At 41.8% G+C, this 18,424-nt stretch overlaps 1 protein-coding gene across 1 annotated transcript in view; it reads left to right on the top strand.

Annotated features, from left to right (window-relative positions):
- The first annotated feature begins 216 nt into the window (after positions 1 to 216).
- The window catches only part of SMS (spermine synthase), a 39,902-nt gene continuing 21,694 nt past the window's right edge, over positions 217 to 18,424 (top strand). Inside the window, exons 1-2 of the mRNA XM_083884647.1 lie at positions 217 to 349; positions 12,590 to 12,710. Coding sequence (XP_083740773.1) covers positions 298 to 349; positions 12,590 to 12,710 — 173 coding nt within the window. The 5' untranslated portion in view covers positions 217 to 297. The remainder of the gene's footprint in view (positions 350 to 12,589; positions 12,711 to 18,424) is intronic.

Genomic DNA, 18,424 nt, shown 5'->3' with positions numbered 1-18,424 from the left:
GGCGGGCGGCAGGTGACACCCAACAGCCCCATCGCTGCCGGGACCGCGCCGTGGCCTCACGCCAGGGCCCCAGAGGGGATTCCAGGGGCTGGGTGCGGGCGATCGGGACCCCCGAGGGCTCCGCGGGCTCTCCGGACACGCCGAGCGGGGTCTCAGGGCCCGCCCCGGCCCGCCCGGCCCCGCCCCGCCGCGCTCCCCCCGCGGCGCCGCCGCAGCCCCCGCGCATATAGGGCCGCTCCGCCGCTCGGGCCGCGCCGCCGCCGCCGCTCCAGGCATGGCACAGGGCTCTACCTCACTATGGCAGCAGCAGCGCGGCACAGCACCCTGGACTTCCTGCTCGGCGCCACAGGTAACCGGCCTACAGGACGGCGGGGGGCGCGCACCTTCTTCCCCCACCCCGTGTCGGTGTCTCGCCGGGGCCGCCGGGGATGAGGCCCACGCGGTGCCGCCGCCCCCCGCCGGCCCTTTCCCCGCGTTCCCGCCGGGCTGTGTTTGCTCCCGGTACCCGCCGCTGTCCCTGGGCGGGCGGGCGGCCCGCTCCGGCCTCCTGCCCACAGCCCACCGCCCGCCGCCTGGGGGGAGCCGGCCGGGCCGGGCTGGGCCGGGGGGATGTGCGGGTTCCCGCGGCTCCAGGCGGCTCCAGGGCGCGCTCTCCCCGCGGGGGCCGGGGCTGCCGGGCGGGAGGTGCCGGACCGCGGGGCCGGGGGAGAAGGGAAGGAGAGCCCGGCTGTTGGCGAGCGGCCGGGCCCGGGCACCCCCGCGGCCGCTGCGGCTGCGCCGCGCCTGAAGCGGGTGCGACGAACGGGGCTGGGGCTGCCGGGAGGGAGCGAGGGAGCGCGGAGTCACTGCGGGGCCGCTCGGACCGGGGGCTGCACCGGGGCTGTGGCACGGCCTGACCCCGCGAGTGTCTGCCGGGAGCACGGTCGGGAGATGTGACGACAACCACGTTTCCCGGCGGTCGAGCCGGTCGAGAGGTTTGATGGGGGAAGGGGGAGCTGCCGTGGGCGCCAAAGCGCCTCGCTGAGTGCTGGGGCAGGCCGCGGGCCCGCTGTGGCCTTCCCGCTCCCGCACCCGCCCCTGCGCCCGGGGCCGGCCTGGCCTCCCGTGCCGAGCCCCTTTCTCCTTCCCGGTGTGGTGTGAAAGCAGTTCTCTGCGTCTGCAGACAAAATCTGTTAAAAGCTTGGTCTGAGAAGGAGGTTCCTGACCACAGGGGCTGTGCTGCGAGCTGTCCCCTTTGTGGCATTGCTGCATGTGCGCTTCAGAGAGCCGGGGGCAGGGAGGTGGTACTGCGGTTGTTTGCAGAGAGTGCTTTAGGCCAGTGTACTCTGGTTTTCACAGCGAAAGTCTTTCAGTTTCCCTTTTACACTGGGGTTTTTTCAGGCCAGGTTAGCCACTCTAATGGTGACCTGAAGGCAAGTGGAGTAGCCCTGCTATTTTCCTTGCATCTTGTGCTTGACTAATCTAGTATAAGCAGAATTGGTAAACTGGACTAGTGTAAAAATTAGTTTCATAGAAACCAACCATCTCCCAGAGTGACCTCTTTGCCTCTGTGGTTCCCTGAACTCTCATGGGTTGAAGAGTTACAGCAATGACTGGCTTCTACAGAAGGGTCAAAATTGCCAGGGATAAAATAGGCATATTGACAATATGCCATAGCTGTGTTAGCTCCTGTAGGATATAAAAAGCAATGCTTTTATAGTTAGATAATATGGTAAGGATCTTAACTATTGCTTTGATTTTAGGTAGACTTTTCCATTTGCCTTTACTTTTGAGGACAATATTTGCATCTTTCTCTGACCAAGATGGATGTACCTAATCAGGGATGGGTTGATGGACCCACTGTAGAAGTGTTGCTGTGTAGATTAAAGGAAGGAAGAAGCATTTTTCCCTTCTTATGTTTGTCTCAGCAAAGCAGACATCTTCATTGAGACATGAAGAACTTTATTTCAGCTGTGACAGCTCAGTAGTTGGTTTGTACTTTTAAGTCAAGTTGTTTCTCTTGTCTAGTATTTATGGTTCAAAGCACAAAGAGTCATCTAAATAGAAATATGTAATGCAGTTAGTAAATGCACACTCCTCCTTTTGTTCCTCAAAACATTATCTGTGTCCTTGTTTTTGACAAATGTGTATTTTTATATGGGTATTAATCTAACAAAATTTGCTGACTTATCACAGATGGCTTAACAGGGACATTAATGGTTATCTACTTCCAAATTCTCTGCCATGGGCAGCTACATCTTGGGCTAGGTCAAGTTACACTGAACCCCATCCAACCTGGCCTTGAACACTTTCAGAGATGTGGTATCCACAGCTTCTCTGGGCAGGATCTCTCAATGCTTCATCACCCTCACAGTAAAGAATTTTTTGCTGACATCTAGCCTAACCCTACTCTCCTTCAGGTTTAAGCCATTCCCCCTTGTCACTCCAGGCACTTTTGAAAGTCTCTCCCCAGCTTTCTTTTAAGTTCCATTCAGGTACTGGAAAGCTGTGATTAGGTCACCTCAAAGCCTTCTCTTTTCCAGACTGAACAATCCCAGTTCTCTCAGCCTTTCCTTGTAGAAGAGATTCTCCACTGAGTCCAGCTCTTGCCAATTTAGAAAAAGGATGTTGTGGAGGATTGTATTAAAGGAGTTACAGAAGTCCAGATAAATGGCATCTGTACTTTGTAGGAAGGTTGTACAGTAGTTTGTTTTATTGCAATGCATCTTACAGTAATTGTATGTGGTAATGGTGTTTTTTTTTTTTTTTTTTTAAGAATCTGTTTGGTCTGAGAGTCATTATACATGGTTGAAATAATCACTTTTAACACAGCAGCTATCTAAAGACATCATTGTAATTGCCTACCATCAAGACTGAAGGTGGTTATAAAGGCTGAAATGTTAGTAGTTCTGTGGGATATGTTTATTACTTTGTTCTCTGGTATGTATGACTTGTCCTTATTGAGGCTCTTTGTGAGTAAAGGATGGAGGCTGTCTTTGTTGCTGGCAGGGAAAAGATCCACAGAACACAGCTCTGCATGAGGAAGATGGGATTTTGTCATGTGTTAATACTTGTTCAGCTATTAGCAACTGCTTGTGCTGCAGGATGGTGTGGATGGGTTCTGGTGGGTTGTTCTCACTGGCTGACATGCTTGGCGTGTTACAAACCCTTTCAATAACAGCCCTGGTTTCTTCAGGCAATCCAGTTGCCTTGAGTATTGGACTGTGGAGCTTGTCATGTACATTCTTCAGGACTCAGATGTACTCAGCAAGGATCTTGATAATGATAACTCCTATGTAGCCATTTCTTAGTGTTTGCAGTCATCTCTTCCATTAGGTTGTTGGAAATGCCTGCAATGTCAATGAAAACATGGGTCAGGGGAGTTAGAGAAAACAGGTCCTCTTGTGTTGGTTTGAGATGGGGGAACACAGTATTGCATTGGGAATGGGGTTGCATGAGATGATTAAAGCTATATACTTCTGCTAAAAGCTGCTAGTTTATTCAAACTTTTCAATAAATTTTTGTGTACTACAAAAATCTGTATACTAGTGAAAAAAAAGACCCTTTTGCCTGTCCTTATAATTATTTCCTCTAATTAGGCATCTCATTAGTTTCTTAGGAATAATAATAGTCAGTTAAATATTAGCAGGGGTGAAACTTTGATAGCTGGATAGCATAGCCTGACTTTCAGCAATGATCTTCTCAAGAGCTGATTAAATTAGCAACTATAGAGCTCAGCCCTTTCAACAGAAATATTTGCTTATCTGTGACCCTGGAGATAAACAGCTTTAGCAGGCAAACAACATAGTGTTCCCTATCCTAAAATACAAAAAGACTACTTTAACATTTACAAAAATGGACACCGCTTGCTGCCCTTCTTTAATTGGGGCATAGAAAGCTTTAGTTGTCTTTTTTAGTTGGAAGAGCTGAATTTGAGACTCCTCAAGTTACTTTGTTTGAGGACTTTATTATGAAAGTATATAGATATTTGATGCCTTATACCTGTACAGAGTTGATTTTAGATTTTACTGTATGTTGTAAATCTGCTTGCATGTGGGAGTTTTTCCATCCATTCATGAAGTGTCAACTAAGCTTAGTCTTCTTGGTTGTTGAGTATTGAACTGATTAATGTTTTTCAGATTTCTCTAAGGGTGGGAAGAGGGATAATATGGAAACCCTTGTGAGATTTGGGTTCCTTACTTCAGAAAGTTGCTTTGAAGGGCAAATTAGTTGGAAATCAGTTTGAATTTCTCCGTGTTTGCTGTTTGCAATTATTGCTGGGGGGATTATATATAGTTCATGGTACAGTGGCACAAACAGTTGTGCCCATAATACTCAGGACCAGGGCACAGATGAGTGAGCTGGTGGAGGAGAGTAGTAATTTCCTGAGCTGGCACAGTTACTAAAACAAATGCTTAGGAAGCTCTTGGATGAATTATGCACTCTGGGAATGCTGGGGTTGGAGTGAGTGCAGGTAGGGCAATGCTTAAATTTTTAAGTAAAGTGTTAAGTGAACATATATGTGCACATGATCTGGTTTTCCTCAAATTAATGTTTTTAAGGAGATAGAAGGGAATGAACTTTTGTGGGTTGAGCATCCTCTGCGAGTAGCTTTCTGCTTAATTCTGACACTGCAGGGAGGAAAAATCTTAACTATCAGGTGTTCTGAGTTACTCCTAAATATTCTTTGAGTATTGAAATTTGTATGTAGGCTGTCAAATTGTTAAATACTTGTACTGAATGCAGTTAAAATAATTTCATTCTTCCCTTTGTTTGGATTGGAAGTCTTAATGTTCTTCATGGAGCAATACTAAAGTTTAATGTGCTTATTTTTGGCTCTGCTGATCTAAACTTTTGAGAAGCAGAAAGACTTGACAGGCTTTTTTGTTGAGTTTCCTTACTTTAAGAACTAATTAAGAAAATGACTTTCTGAAAGGGTAATCTCCCAGGAGGAGGAGTGTTTAAGAGAGCTAAATGTTGAGGGTGGGGTGGGGTGTGCTGTCTTGGCTCTTTCTTGCTACCATTTCTGAAATCTCTACCCTAATTTCTATCTGGGAAAACCCTGCCTGAGTTCAGTTTGCTTGTGTGCTTTGAATTGTCTTGCTGTAGTAAAGGCAATTTGGAACTGGTGCTGGTTTGGTTTATTGAGCAGATAATCAGTAGTTCTAGATGTTGAATCATTGTTCATCCCCCGTAGTAAGGGTGGAAATAGCAGAGAATGGAGCAGGAGATGACTGGCATTGAAAACTTGATATTTTTCTTGAACTTATGATTTCTGTCTCAAGCAAATCAGTCTAGTGTATGAAGGAGCAAGATGTCAAGTCCAGTATTAGCTGAAGCCTAAGATAATAAATGAAACTCATCAATAAAAGATTTGCACTTACCTATGTAGAGAATTACTTTTAATTTGATGTTCTCTGGTGGGTGCTTTTGTTGCCTGATGTACTAGAGGACCTAGGACTTTCTTTGTTCCTGTGAGACAGATTTTGCTTTTGTGGTTGGAGCTGGCTGCAGTTAGCTGTAAAAACACGTTTAAGTATATTTGAACTTCTTGAGGGAATGGTATCTCTGATCCTTGTAGCTAAATTCAACTGGTTCTGTCAAGCACTGGATTGTCTGAACTGCTGAAACATCTGATTGCAGTGATAACATGCAGATTATAGGCTTATCTCCTTGCCTTATTGATTTATGGTATGTGAACAAAATTTGCTGACTCTTTAGCTATGATCTGTATGTGATGACCATGTAAATAAGAATTAAACAAGACTCAAATGTCTCTGGAGCTTGCAACTGTGTTATCAACCTCGGCTAAAGGTGTGTTTGCAACTGCAGTTGAGGAATGGGTCTGTTTTGGTTGTGTTTCCTTAGCAGCCTCCATGAGTGGTGTGGGCTCAGCCTGTGCCTTTGTCTGGGCTGTTGTGAGCTGAGCCCTGCAGGTCTCCCTGGTCTAGTTCTGGCAGGCCTGGACTGAGAACTGGCCTGCTGAGTGTCAGAGAACAAATGGGGCTTGTCAGGAGGTGTTAATACAGGTATTAATAGCTTTCCATTTTTAGCAGTGAGGACTGTTTTGAACTCATTCCCTGATTTTGTTGGTTTCTAGTTTTGAAGATTAAAATGCTCTATGACTGGAACTCTAAAAATATAATTATCTGATTCTCCAGCATGATGTCAAGTTCTCAATGGCTGCTTGCTCAGGCATGAAGGAACTGTCACCTGCAAAGGTGGAGGCTAGCAGTGTGGGAGATGTTTTTTGTGAGGCTCTGGTTTGAGGCTATAGAGCAAATTCTTGCAGGAAATGAAAACTGCTCTTGACACATCGATGTTTCCCATTTCACATACTTTTTTGTGACTATGCCTCTTAAATATCAAAATCGTTGAAAGGAGAGGAAAGTATATAGGACAAGTACTATGCTTAATAGGTGATTAAGTGGCTTGAAAGAGGCAAGTGACTGGAAGAGCTGATACTATTTGGACTTGCTGAAGTTCTGTTACTGAGTGTGTTTCCTTCTCTGTGGCTTTTTTTGTGTGAAAGGGCTGCAGGTATTTCAACAGATGCTAAGGTTTAAAATGTGAACTGTCTTTGTGTGCCAGTTGGTGAGCTTCAGTTGTGTGTTGCTGGGAGACAAATTAAATTTAAGGTGTTGAAACTACATTTGTTGATACTAAGGCTCAGGTGGAGGCCTGTGTTGTTTTGGGTTTTCTTTGAAGTTACCAGAGAATTGCTTTGTGATCTGTTTTCATGTTTCCAGGAGATGGGCATTTAAAAAGTTAGCTGTAGTTGGATGCCATATCATTATTAGCTGCAATTAGATGCCAGGTATAGGAAAATACTTTTAAAGCATATATATTTAATTAAAAATAGAGAAAGAAATAATTTGTAAATATCAGAATGAATGGGGGAGACTCTAATAGTGATTGAAAATATCTTTCCTAATGTGCTTCCAGCATCAATGGTCTTCTAAAATTTTGCCAAAAGCTAACAAAGGAAAACCCCATCACAGGTCTCTGGGGTGGATTCTTTTTAATTTTCCTTAATACGTTGTGCTGCAGGAATCATTGGAAGTGAGCCTTCAGAAAACAATGAATCCACAAGTAGAGGCACCTTGTATTTGTGCAGTAAATTAGATTTTTCATTGTCCTAATACAGCAAATAAAATAAAGGAAAGGTAAAGGAATAACTTATTTTTAGCATATTTATTCTATTATGGAAGTGGATGGATTTCATAGACCTATATTTGCTGAAAACTTGAGATCTTCTGTAGAATTCTCCCTTGAAAGTGATTAGGGAGCTAATACAAAGGTGGTAGTAGTGCAGGGGAGGAGAGTTAAATTCTCCTTTTTGTAGGTGGGTATTGTTAAACTTTGAGAGCTCATTCTGATCATGGTTGTTTTACCCACAATTTCCTGAAGGACGCTTGGATGCACGGAGTGACTCCCATTAGCTGTGGTGATCACATGGAATTGAGTGCCAGAAAGTTCATGTCCTTGCTGGTGTGACACAGTATAACTGGATTTGCCTGTATTCAGTATGTAGCTGGAAATCCTTAAAAAATAGGAGTGTGGGAGGTATACTGTGGAAACCTTTAGAAAAAAGCAACCTTCTGCTCTTTACCTTGCGTAATACACAATGCAATAGAGTGAGTGCACTAGGAAACTTGATCTGTGTTCTCGTGTATGAATGAGTAGTAGATGACTATTTCCATGTGCTGCCCCCTTAAGCTTTGTGCCATACATGATTTGTTGACTTCTGTGTCTAAGTCAGCATAATCAAGATGGCCCTCATGGGTGCAAATTGATTGAAAGGAGTAATTTTAGTATAATTTTCTGCTTCCTACTGTTTTCTTTTGCAGAGCTGGCAAGGACGAAACAAAGGATTTTTCCTGTGTGTGTTCTGATGGGAGACTTTGAAACTTAATAGCCAGAATGTCTATGTTGCTAAAGCCAGTTGTTCATTTGCATCCATTAACGTGTCAGGAGAAAGCTACCTGCTTTGTTCTGGGCAGTTCTGAAAGCGGGGCTCTTGGAGGGGGTACTGTCCTGTGGGGTTATTTTGTTGTTGGAGGACAAGGCTCAGTGTAGGCGACTGTTGGCATTCTGACTTTAGTTGAGCCTGTGATACTGCTGTGAAAACTTCTCTAGATAGTCTGTTAGCACACTGATAGCACCAGTGTGCTCTGCTCACTCATTTTCCATGCAGGCAGATCGTTTTAACTAGGACAAAAGAAGTACAATTAAGTTTTCTAGTTCTAAGAAAAAGATTGCAGTGCAGGAGTTGATTACAAGTGATAACAAGTTATCTGCAAATTATTATGTACTGCTCTATCCTCTCATGTTCAATGGAGAGGGAGACCTAGGAGGAGGAGGCAGCTGTTGACTTTCCATGAACTGTTGTGACTTTTAGCTTTTTTCATTTTCAGTTTCTGTTTTCCAAGTGCTAAAGGAAATCTAGGACATGGAAAATACATGGGCACCTGAAGCTTCTCCTTGGCTCTGGATTTTTAAAGTTTATGAAAAACTTGCTCACTAAACATTTCTGCTGCACACGTTTTGATTCTGCAGTGTTTTCATGGTTAAGATTGAGATATAATATTGGCATTGGATAAATGCCTTGGGTTAATTTGTGAGTGAGAGATTCCCTGTACACCCTGAAGCCTGAGGACACTGTTTCCAGGGTGGTGTATGGGGCCACTGTTTGACTGTGGTGGGCTCAGTGCCAGGACATTCAGGTGTGCAGCTGTAGCAGGTTAAAGGCACCCCCTCCTGCTGCTCGTTTTGAACTGCCCCTGGATCTCAGCTACCTAAAAATGAATCTGTCAGCTGTGTTCCTTCATTGCTTGTATGTGAGGCCCTCCCACCCTGTCTCTGTATTTCCTTTTCCTGTAAGATTTTTGAAGAGTTAGAGTTGATAGGTAGAGTGCCTGCATGCAAGGATATCAGACTTGCAAAACACAAGGATTTTTTACAGTGAAACAACCTATACAGCTCTGAACTGAAACAATATGCCAGCACTTCAGATTGCTATTAACCCTTTGCATATTCTGCATCTTGATTCTTAATGCAGAATCATATATAAGTGCTTTGATGTGTTCTATTGTTTTGATTATGCTATATTCTCACTTGTTAGAAGAAATGATTGAAAATCAGGGTAAGAAAAATTTGAAGTTGGAAATGGGGTGAATATTTTCAAACTAAAATTAATCTGTTCCTGTAGCTTACTGAAATTTTGTTAATCATAGGACATGAAGTCTTAAGCCAGAATAAAAATAGGTATATTCTGGCTCAATAGCAGATGACTCCAACACTGAGCTCAGGTGTCAGGCTGGAACTGGCCAGTGTAGTGCATGAGGCCAGACTTGATGCTTACGGTGACTCTGGACTTTGCTCTCATGTTCACGTATTACTGTCAAGTACTGACTGCTTTGCTGCTCAAATTCAGAGGAACATCTGCGACTGCTGCAAGTCTTCTCCTCAGATGTGCTGGGGTTCAAAAACCTTATGGCTAAACTAGGCATTAACTCTCCTGAAAAATACATATATTTCAGATCCTGTACATAGTGAGTTTTGTTCCTGTTCTCTAAAGTTGAAACTCCGGGCATTTTTCATTCCTTCTGGCAAATAATTATCAAATACCTAAACCAGTATTTTATAGTTGGTACCCAGAGTTTGTTTCTTTTGTTCCTGAATAAGAAAAAAAAAGTAATGACTACTTGAATAAACATTCAGATGTAGATTCAAAGGTGTTCCTAATGGTTTAATCACCATTGTCCTATTTGCTTATCAATGCATGATAAGAGCATATCTGAGCTTGGAGTGAGGTGGTGACAAGTGGATTTGAGGGAGAGATCCTGAGATTGCTGAAACTTCCTGATGCCTTCAAGCAACCACTTATGCCTCAGACATTTTATAAAGGAATCTCCAACTTGGGAGAATTAATTAGCCCTCCAAGGCAAATCTTGTGTGGTATAACTCAAAGGATACCTGGTAAAAGAGCATGTTGTTTTAATTTCCTAAAGTTAATGGCATAACAGGGAGAGCTTAATCAAGCTTGTGCCTGGGTTCTTAGCAAAGAACTCTGCAAAACTGGGTGATGAGCTGTATGTGAGGGGTTGGTATGTTCATGGAGCAGAAAAATATCAGTGATGATTTGTCTTGCAGTGTCTGCCAAGATGCACCTAGCAGGATTCCCTAAAGCTGTTGAAAACAAGCTAAATGTGGTATGAGTACTTCAGTTCTTTCAGTCTGTTCACCATCTTGCTGCTCTCTTGCAGGAGCTGCAGAAGTGAAGTGCTTTAGGAGTTGGTTGGACATGAGTTCAACTTGGGTTCCGTGTCATTTTACTCTTGGCCCTGGGAGGGTATGGGATGCATTAATAAACAGAATTCTTTAATATTTTTGTGGGAGTGAATTAAGAAGTAAAGGATGGAAATGGGCCTTTGTTTTGAAAATGATGGAGAAGGTAAAGGAGTTAGACAAGGAAGCAAATGCAACTGAGGAAGTGGGGACCACATGTTGGAAGTGGCCAAAATTCTTTGTGAATGTACTTGCACTGAAGCAGCTGCTCTTACCTTCCCCAAGTAGGGCAGATGCCTGCCAGAAGCTGCAAATTTAAAGTGAGCATTGCAAAGTTCCCTTCCCAGTGCAAGGCTGCAGAGGTTAGAACCAGTTAAGAACTGTGGCTCATAGTTATAGTCCCATTCATCTATTCTTTTGATGTCGGAAAAACATGTTGGTTTGATTGCTTGCTCACTTATTACTACTGTAACCATGGTTACTGGGCAGACAAACTGTGCACTCTGAGCCTTAATTATTGCCTGTGCCATGGTAGAACCTGACACTGGATAAGAAGTCTAAAAACTTACTGGTACGGATGATGCAGGTTATTGCAGGAGGATAGGGGAAGGAAGAAGTTTCACGGTGGTAGTGGACTGTGGTGTTTCATCAGTGGTGCTCCTGACTAAGAAGGAGAGTTAAATAATTCACTGTGGTCTAACAGAATTTAGTTTTGCTAGTTCTATTTGCCTTTAGTTTGCAGCATGGAGTTAATGAGTGAGATGTCAGTGAAAAATAAATCTGTCTCAGAACATGCATTGAGATCAGTATTAGCAATAAGCAAAGACTTCTACTTTTATTAAGTATCCTTGGCTACTGGAGAATTGGCTTGCTCTTGACTTTGTGTTTGAAGAAAAGTAAATACTCTGTTACTTCAGTCTGTCTGGCTGAAACATTCAGGGGTAATTCAAGTCTGGGGTTTATAGGCAGGCAAACATAATTTTCAAGCAATCAGATTTTTAGCTTACCCTCTTGTGGAGTTGGATAGAGGTGATTGATTGAACTTTGATTTATTTGGTATGGATTTTTTTTCCACTTCTTTGTAGCTTGTACAACTCCTGTTTATCCTGGAAACTGTTGCTGATTATGCTGCAGACTACTGGTTTCCAATGCATTATGCATTTTGGGAGTGGGATAGAACAAAGTAAATACCTTGGGAATAACTCTTCAAGAAAGTCACAATGGGGAAGGTTGTGTCTGTGCCGAAGCCTTTGGTTGGAAACTGTGCTTCTGTACTGTCTGTGTCAGGTGTTTTCTCTGGTAGATACTGAATCTTGGTTACATTGTTGCCATATTGCATGACCACAGTGCCTCAGTTCTGTGTTTTGTGAACTAGACGTGGTGCTATTTGCCTTATGGGGACAGCCTGTAGATTGTTTTGTTAGGTCTCCCCACTGATGCTGGTGTGATGGTCTTTCCAGTTTTGTTCCTGTTCTGCTAAGTGCAGTTTTAAGAGCATCTTCCACTAATTCACCTTGTCAACTCCAAAATAAATAGGCAAAATTTGCAACTTGTTTTTGAGACACTTACTTGAAGAAACTAAAATTGTTCATTAAAGCTGTGTTGTGGGTAACAAACCCCCACAAAACTGTACAGCAAACTTGAGACTTCTGAACTTTGTATATTCTGACTGAAGAAATACCTTTATGGACAAATTATCTGCTTGCTTTTGAAGGTAGTTTTAACAGAGTAATGTCAGTGTTTTTCCCACGTGAGTTTTTGTGTGCTCTTCTGAGGGATCTTTTCCATAATATTGTGAATATTTCAACTGGTGACTTGCTCTGACCTGGTTGTTTGAAAAAAGGATGTTTGTGTTGGGGTAGAGTGAATAGGTTAGTCTTCAATGCCTATCTAGTTATACAGCTTAACACTTTTTTGAGGTTTCTTGGCAGTGCTGTGGTGGGTTTTTTTGGCATTGCTGTTTGTGTGCTAAGTGATTTTAAAAGTAATTATGTGAGTAAAGACTTGTGTGGATTGTGATACACTACGTGACCAATAGTAGCTGTAATAAAGTACTCTCATAACATCCAGAGTGATAACCATTTTTGCTCGAGTGTGTCAAAAACTGATTTAAAAGGAAGTTGTTTGGATACCCATGCACTCAGGAGTGTCTCTGTGGAGATGAAGATAGGCAGAAGAGAAGATACATGAAAGAGTGTTCAATTGGTACTTCAAGAAAAATTAATACAGGCCAGGAAAAACTTTCCAGCCTCTAAAAAACCACAGAAGTAACTTGAGTGGAAAATCCTCACTGATTATTTTTTCTCTTTTAATCTTGCAGCTGATTGTAATGCCGTTCTTAAAGCTCTACAGCCCATTTTTCAGGAGCAGGGAATGACAGAAACAGTTCATAACTGGGAAGACCATGGTTATTTAGTGACCTACATCAAAAAAAATGGCAGGTGAGTGGATTTTCTTTTGATTATGTCTCCACTGCACTTCCTTAAAATATTTATTTCTCCCTCTATTGGACCTCCTGTACTGTTGACAGGGCAAGCTATACTTTTATCAGCCTTGTATATGAAGTAGTTACGATGAAACAGAATATTGTTTCTAATCTGGACTATGTCATCTTGCAGTTTGGATATCAAAGTTGAGCTGGTCAATCTGGTCTGTACCATAGAATGGTGCCTTGGTCTCAGCACTTGTCCTTCCAGATGCAGGACAGCTCAAGTCAGTTCAATGTATTTGTAATTTTTCTGACCATTAAATGTCTAAACATGTTGGGAGTCTAACCTTAGCATGTGAACAATGATGGCTTTGTGTCCCTCTGTATTTACATGCCGTTATGTGCTTCAAATTCTCAAGCAGCTTCTGAAGTAATTAACAGCATGATAAGGGTGGTTGGTGTCATTAGTGAAACAAAAGCTGAGTCTGCTGGGACAAACTGATAAACTAAACTACATTCGCTTTATTTCCTGATGCTGCTTCACAGTGTGAGGGTTAGTTGATTATGGTATTCATTAATCTGGTCCATTTTATAAGTAACTACCTGGATTTTATTGCATTTAATTTCCTTATAGTCATTCAGTTACCTGTTCTTGACATAACTGTGGCAGTTGCTACTTGTTTTTTGCTTGTTGGATTTGTTTTGTTTGGTGGTTTGTTTCTGTTTGTTTGATTGGGATTTTTTTTGTGGGGAGTTTTTGGGACTCAAACAAAAATAATAAGTAAGTGGATATGAGTATTTCTATGTTTATCATTCTCAATTGTGCTCTATGAAGTTTTTAGTGTATTTCAGTTAGCTTTTCAAATGTGGCACTGGCTTTTTCAAAATTATTTGGTTTTTATACTTGAAATGCCTAGAAGAAACTGTTAGTTGTATTTTGCTTTTGTACAGCAGAAGTTATTTAGTATTTTGCTTTTGTTTAGTCTGTCTTTAGTTACATGTGCTTTTTTATTTCTTCCTGAATAATTTGATCAACACTGCAATTCTTGTAACCTTTTGTCTCTGAGTTGCTGAAAAGATAGTGAAGTTGGTAATTTTCTACTCTGGTTCTAGCCTTCCTTTCTATTGAGTTAAGCTTTCATGTCATTTTCGTAAAAAGGTAATATCCAGGTTCTACAAACTCTGAAGAATTAAAAGATAATATACCTAAAAGTAAAAAGAAGTTAGAAGGTTAAAAGGTTGGGTATATTTGATTACATGGCCTCATGTTGCTTTCCTATGTTTCCTTGAGTTTGAGGGACATGACATGTGAATTCTCATATTGGGTTTTCTTTTTGTGAATTCATCTAATCATTCCCCTTAGGATGACAGCCTCTTCTAAAGGAGCAGTTTCAGTGTGAAATTGCCTGTCTTCTGATGTGTTCCAGGAACTTCCTAGAAAATAGTCTTTTGTTGAATAACTTTCCCAGGAGATAAGTGAACTGGCACCTGGAAGCATCTCTGAGAAAGGTTCTTAAAAAACCCTAAAATTTAAAATATCTGACTTGATTGTTCTTGTTACACTGCCAGTTGAATGTGTGTGCAGGAGAACTTTCTGTGAGTTCTGGGGCCTCAGCAGTTTTGTTTCCTCTGGTTATAGAAAAAGCCTGAATACTTTTTTTTAACAGTATATTTCTGCTAGTGTAGTTTGTATTTGTTTGATGTAGTTTCAGTTAACTTAAACAATGAGGTTGTAAACCCATAAAACCCAACAGACTGGACAGTTAAAAAAACCTTGCAAAACAAACACATTTCACAAGTTATAAGAATGAACTGATGAGCATATGAGGGATTTCATACTGACTATACAGGCTTTATTTTAATACCAGCAAGTTTGTCTGTACTTTATCTTAGTGCCCTAAAGTATCATACATCTTTAGTTAGCATAAAAATATTCCCTGACACAACTAGGAAGAAAGTAGCCAGGGCATGCAGATTTTTCCTCTTCTTTCCCTGCAAAACAGTGAGTGTACTTCATTTCCAGCAGCAGCTTGTGGTAAAACTTGGAAAAACAGAATTGTGGTGGAGGGGTAGGTATGTCATGAGCAGTTCTTGTAAGGATGGCTGGCTGCAACTTGTCGCAAGTTTCCTGGAAGGAGAGATGGAATGGATGCTGTAAGGGTTTTTTGAGCATGTGCACACAAACATGTTTTCAGCCAGCCAAAGGTGACTGAGCAGTTGCAAGAGAGATGTGCAGTTGATGTAACAAGCTGGGTACTAATCCCCGGGAAAAATATTTGAGATGAGATAGTAATATGTTGCTAAAACAGTTTGGAGTGCACTCCAAAGTTTGCTGAGATAACCCCATAGCCTGCAGGGTGCCCCTGCTGCAGTCTGTGAAATTGTGGGCACTGCTGTTGACAAAACTGTCTCTGACAAAGCTGCCATGTGAACAGCCTCATGGAGGGCTGTGCTGGTTGCATGAATGGGAGCTGATTTGGGGATTAAGACATGCTTTCCTGTTGTCATTATCAAAGCAACAGATCCCTGTTCTCTTTTGTCCGAAGCTAAGCAAGCAAAAGTCATATGTGGCAACTCTACCTGGTCCATTTACTTTGTGATTTGTTTTGACAAAGAACCTAATTGAGGGAGGTTCAGTGGAGACATTTACTAACAGGGTTGTCAACACAAGGCTCTGGAGTGGGGCAGGGAATGGCTCACTTGAGCCACTCAAGTTCTCTGAAGTGGTGGGATGGATGGATTCCTCTCTGCTTTCCCAGCCCCCTTGCCCAAACACGGCTTGGGGAACAGTAGCATGTGCTGGAGAGCTCTGTCTCTTGAGTTTTGAGGCCCCAGCAGTCTTGTTTTTCTGAGCTGTGTGCTTTTAGATTCCTTGTAGAATCGTTTGTAGCATCACATTAAGCAGCATGCTTTTACTGAAATGTCACTATATTGGACTAAACAGTTAAAAGTTAGGTTTAAAACATGTGAACTTTTTATCTTATTCAATGTATATGTAACTTTGTACAGAGTCGTAGTACCCCGTATATTTCAACAGATTGAGAAGTGTTGCTGCATCTAAGTTAAGGAGAAAAATCAGTGAAGGTAATCTTTGGAAACTGATATCTTTCAACTAATACTTTAATTTCATTACTGCTTGTGAGAAAGTAGCCTTTTATTATACTGCATAGAGCCATGAGACTTCTTTCCTTGTGCATCTATGCTCCTTTTGTCGTATTTCACCTTGAAGTTCTTCAAAAACCCCCAAAACCTGAGTCATTGTTTCTACGGTTAGAAGAGTGTATTTTAAAAAAAACCTCCCCTATGCACATATCCATTTTTAACTTCAGTGTCTGAGTTGTTGTTTAGAGAAGTATAATCCTACTGGTATTTGACTTGACTGTTCACAGCAGTGCAGGCTTTACCCAGTTGGATTTGGTTTGTATGTCACAGAGATGCTGATGAATATGTCAACACTGTGGAGGGAGAGGGGAGTGTGTTTACTTTTTTCTTTTCTTTGTTAGTCTTTTGCTAACCACTGTGTATGCTAGACAGCATATTTTAAAGGAGCAGGATGGACATTCCTCACCTCTTTTTTTCAGGCTAAAATGTTGTAGTTGCCTGTGGGGTGACCCAGAGTGTAAAAATGGGCTGAAGAATAGGAAGCAGTTAGTAGGAATCAGCAACAGCCTCCATGGTAGCTTTCAATGGTTTAGTTTTCTTACTCTGTAAAAACAGAATGGGCTAATGGTATAATGAAGAAATGTGATTGCCTAGCTCCTTAATGTCCCTCAAGTACTTTGTAATTAAGGTGAAGAACACTATAAAAGAGTATGTTTCACAAAAGACCAATGGTATGCCATTTTTTAAAATTTTACATTTTCCTGGTATAAGCAAATTTTTATTTCTTCCCTCACTGAATAGTTTGACAGGTGATGTGTTTAGTGGCAAGCTGTTTTTGAACCACTTGAAATATTCTATTTTATAGTGATTCAAAGTTAGCAGATAAAAGCTTTGACAGGTAAAGAGGAGTTTGTGGGTACCTGTCTGTCTATCCACCTTTATTCTCTGGGTGTGGTGGTTTAGGAAATCCTTTCTTTCGTATGTGAGATTGCAATGTTTCAAGTAACTAAGGTAGTATGATACATTTTTGGGTTAGAATATTTTGATCTCTGTTTCCTAGTTCTGTTTCCAGCAGTTACTTTTTGATTTGTGCAGTTTGGAATTATTTGTTGACATCTGATGTTTTCTGATGTTCAGGTGCTGAGATGCAAGACTCAGTAGAATTGTGTCTGTAGCTGACACCTGTTTGCCCACAAGCACAAAGAGCTTGAGTGCTGCCTTGGAGGATGTGACAGATAAGCAGGTGCAGCAACAAGTGGAGTGTTCCTACAGTGGGGGCTGCTTTTCAGATGCAGACTTCTCTGCCAGATGGAAAGGAAGAGGATACCTCCTCACTGAGTTTTTTTTCCCCTTGCTGCTTTTATGAAATTACATGCAAGCACGCACCAAAAGTATGGCAGGGGCTTGTTTTTTAAAACAGGTATTATATTTTTCAGAAAGATGAGACAGGAGAGGCTAATTTTGAAGCAAACTTGATTTTTCCCCTCATTTGGATTCTAAAATAATTTTCCTATATTTTCATAGGTAGGAAATACAGACTATTCTGATTGTTTTAAAGAACCTTCTTCCACATATTAAAGGAGCTGCTGTTGATAAAAACCTTTGTTCATATATGTTCTGCCAAACAGACAAATGCAAAGTGACAAAAGCCAGCATAGCCTTTGCTGTCTGCTGACTGAAGCTAGTAACTTTTGTGAGTTCAGCTTTGGCCTACCCCTACTGTCTTAATACTACTTAATACTGGACTGTTCACTTTTTTGGGTACACTTGTACTATTGGCTATGTGCTTAAATCTTTATAGGCATTTTAGCTTATTTTAAGTGTCTGTTTTTATTCAGATAACTTATATAAGGTATAACAAACTCAAACCTGTATTATTGTTGAGAATTTTGAATTTCATTCGGGGTGGGTTTTTTTGGTTTGGTTTTGTTTTTACCATAAACTAGCTGAGAATATCAGCCAGAAACATGGAACTCGAGTTTTATCCCATTTTGTCCCCAGCAGGCCTGCTGCCTGCTTTTCATCTCTTACCCCTTGCCTCAGGTGTCAGGACCCTGCTATTCTGCTAGAGGTGACAATTGGATGAAATGGTTGGTTCTGCAGTGCTGTTGTCTCTGTATTGTAATGTTGTCATATCACTTACAAATGTGAAGTTGTGTGACTGTACTTTCGGAGCAACTCTCCTCCTGCCTCTTGCCTCCCACCTGAAAGCAGGGACAGGAGCATCCCCTACTGAGGCTCCCATGGAGTCAGTGGAGTCACAGGGGAAGTGAAGGTGTCAGCTGTCAAATTTTAGGACAGCTACGCGATTCTTGTAGGAAATTAATTTAAAAGAGAACATGAGTCATGAGGCAGTCAATCTTTTGCTTCTTTTGCCAACAGCAACTCCCAGAATATGGAAATAAACTGATAAAAAGTTTTTCTAACAGTGAAAATATTTCTGAAGCCATGCCAGTTTTCAGGGAATCGAATTACAGATCTCTTATGAACTGCATATACACATTTCTGTCTGTAGTGCCACAGCTTCGAGGGCCTGTGGACTTCACCCTTTTCACTGTGAACAGTCGTGTCCAAAACCTGCTGGAGTGACCAGTGGTTCCATCTTTTAAGTTCTGCTCTTTTGTC

Source organism: Zosterops lateralis (assembly GCF_965231275.1).
Source record: "Zosterops lateralis genome assembly, chromosome: 2".
NCBI lineage: Eukaryota > Metazoa > Chordata > Aves > Passeriformes > Zosteropidae > Zosterops > Zosterops lateralis.
Note: the sequence above shows the minus strand (reverse complement) of the source record. Positions and strands in the feature narration are given on the sequence as shown.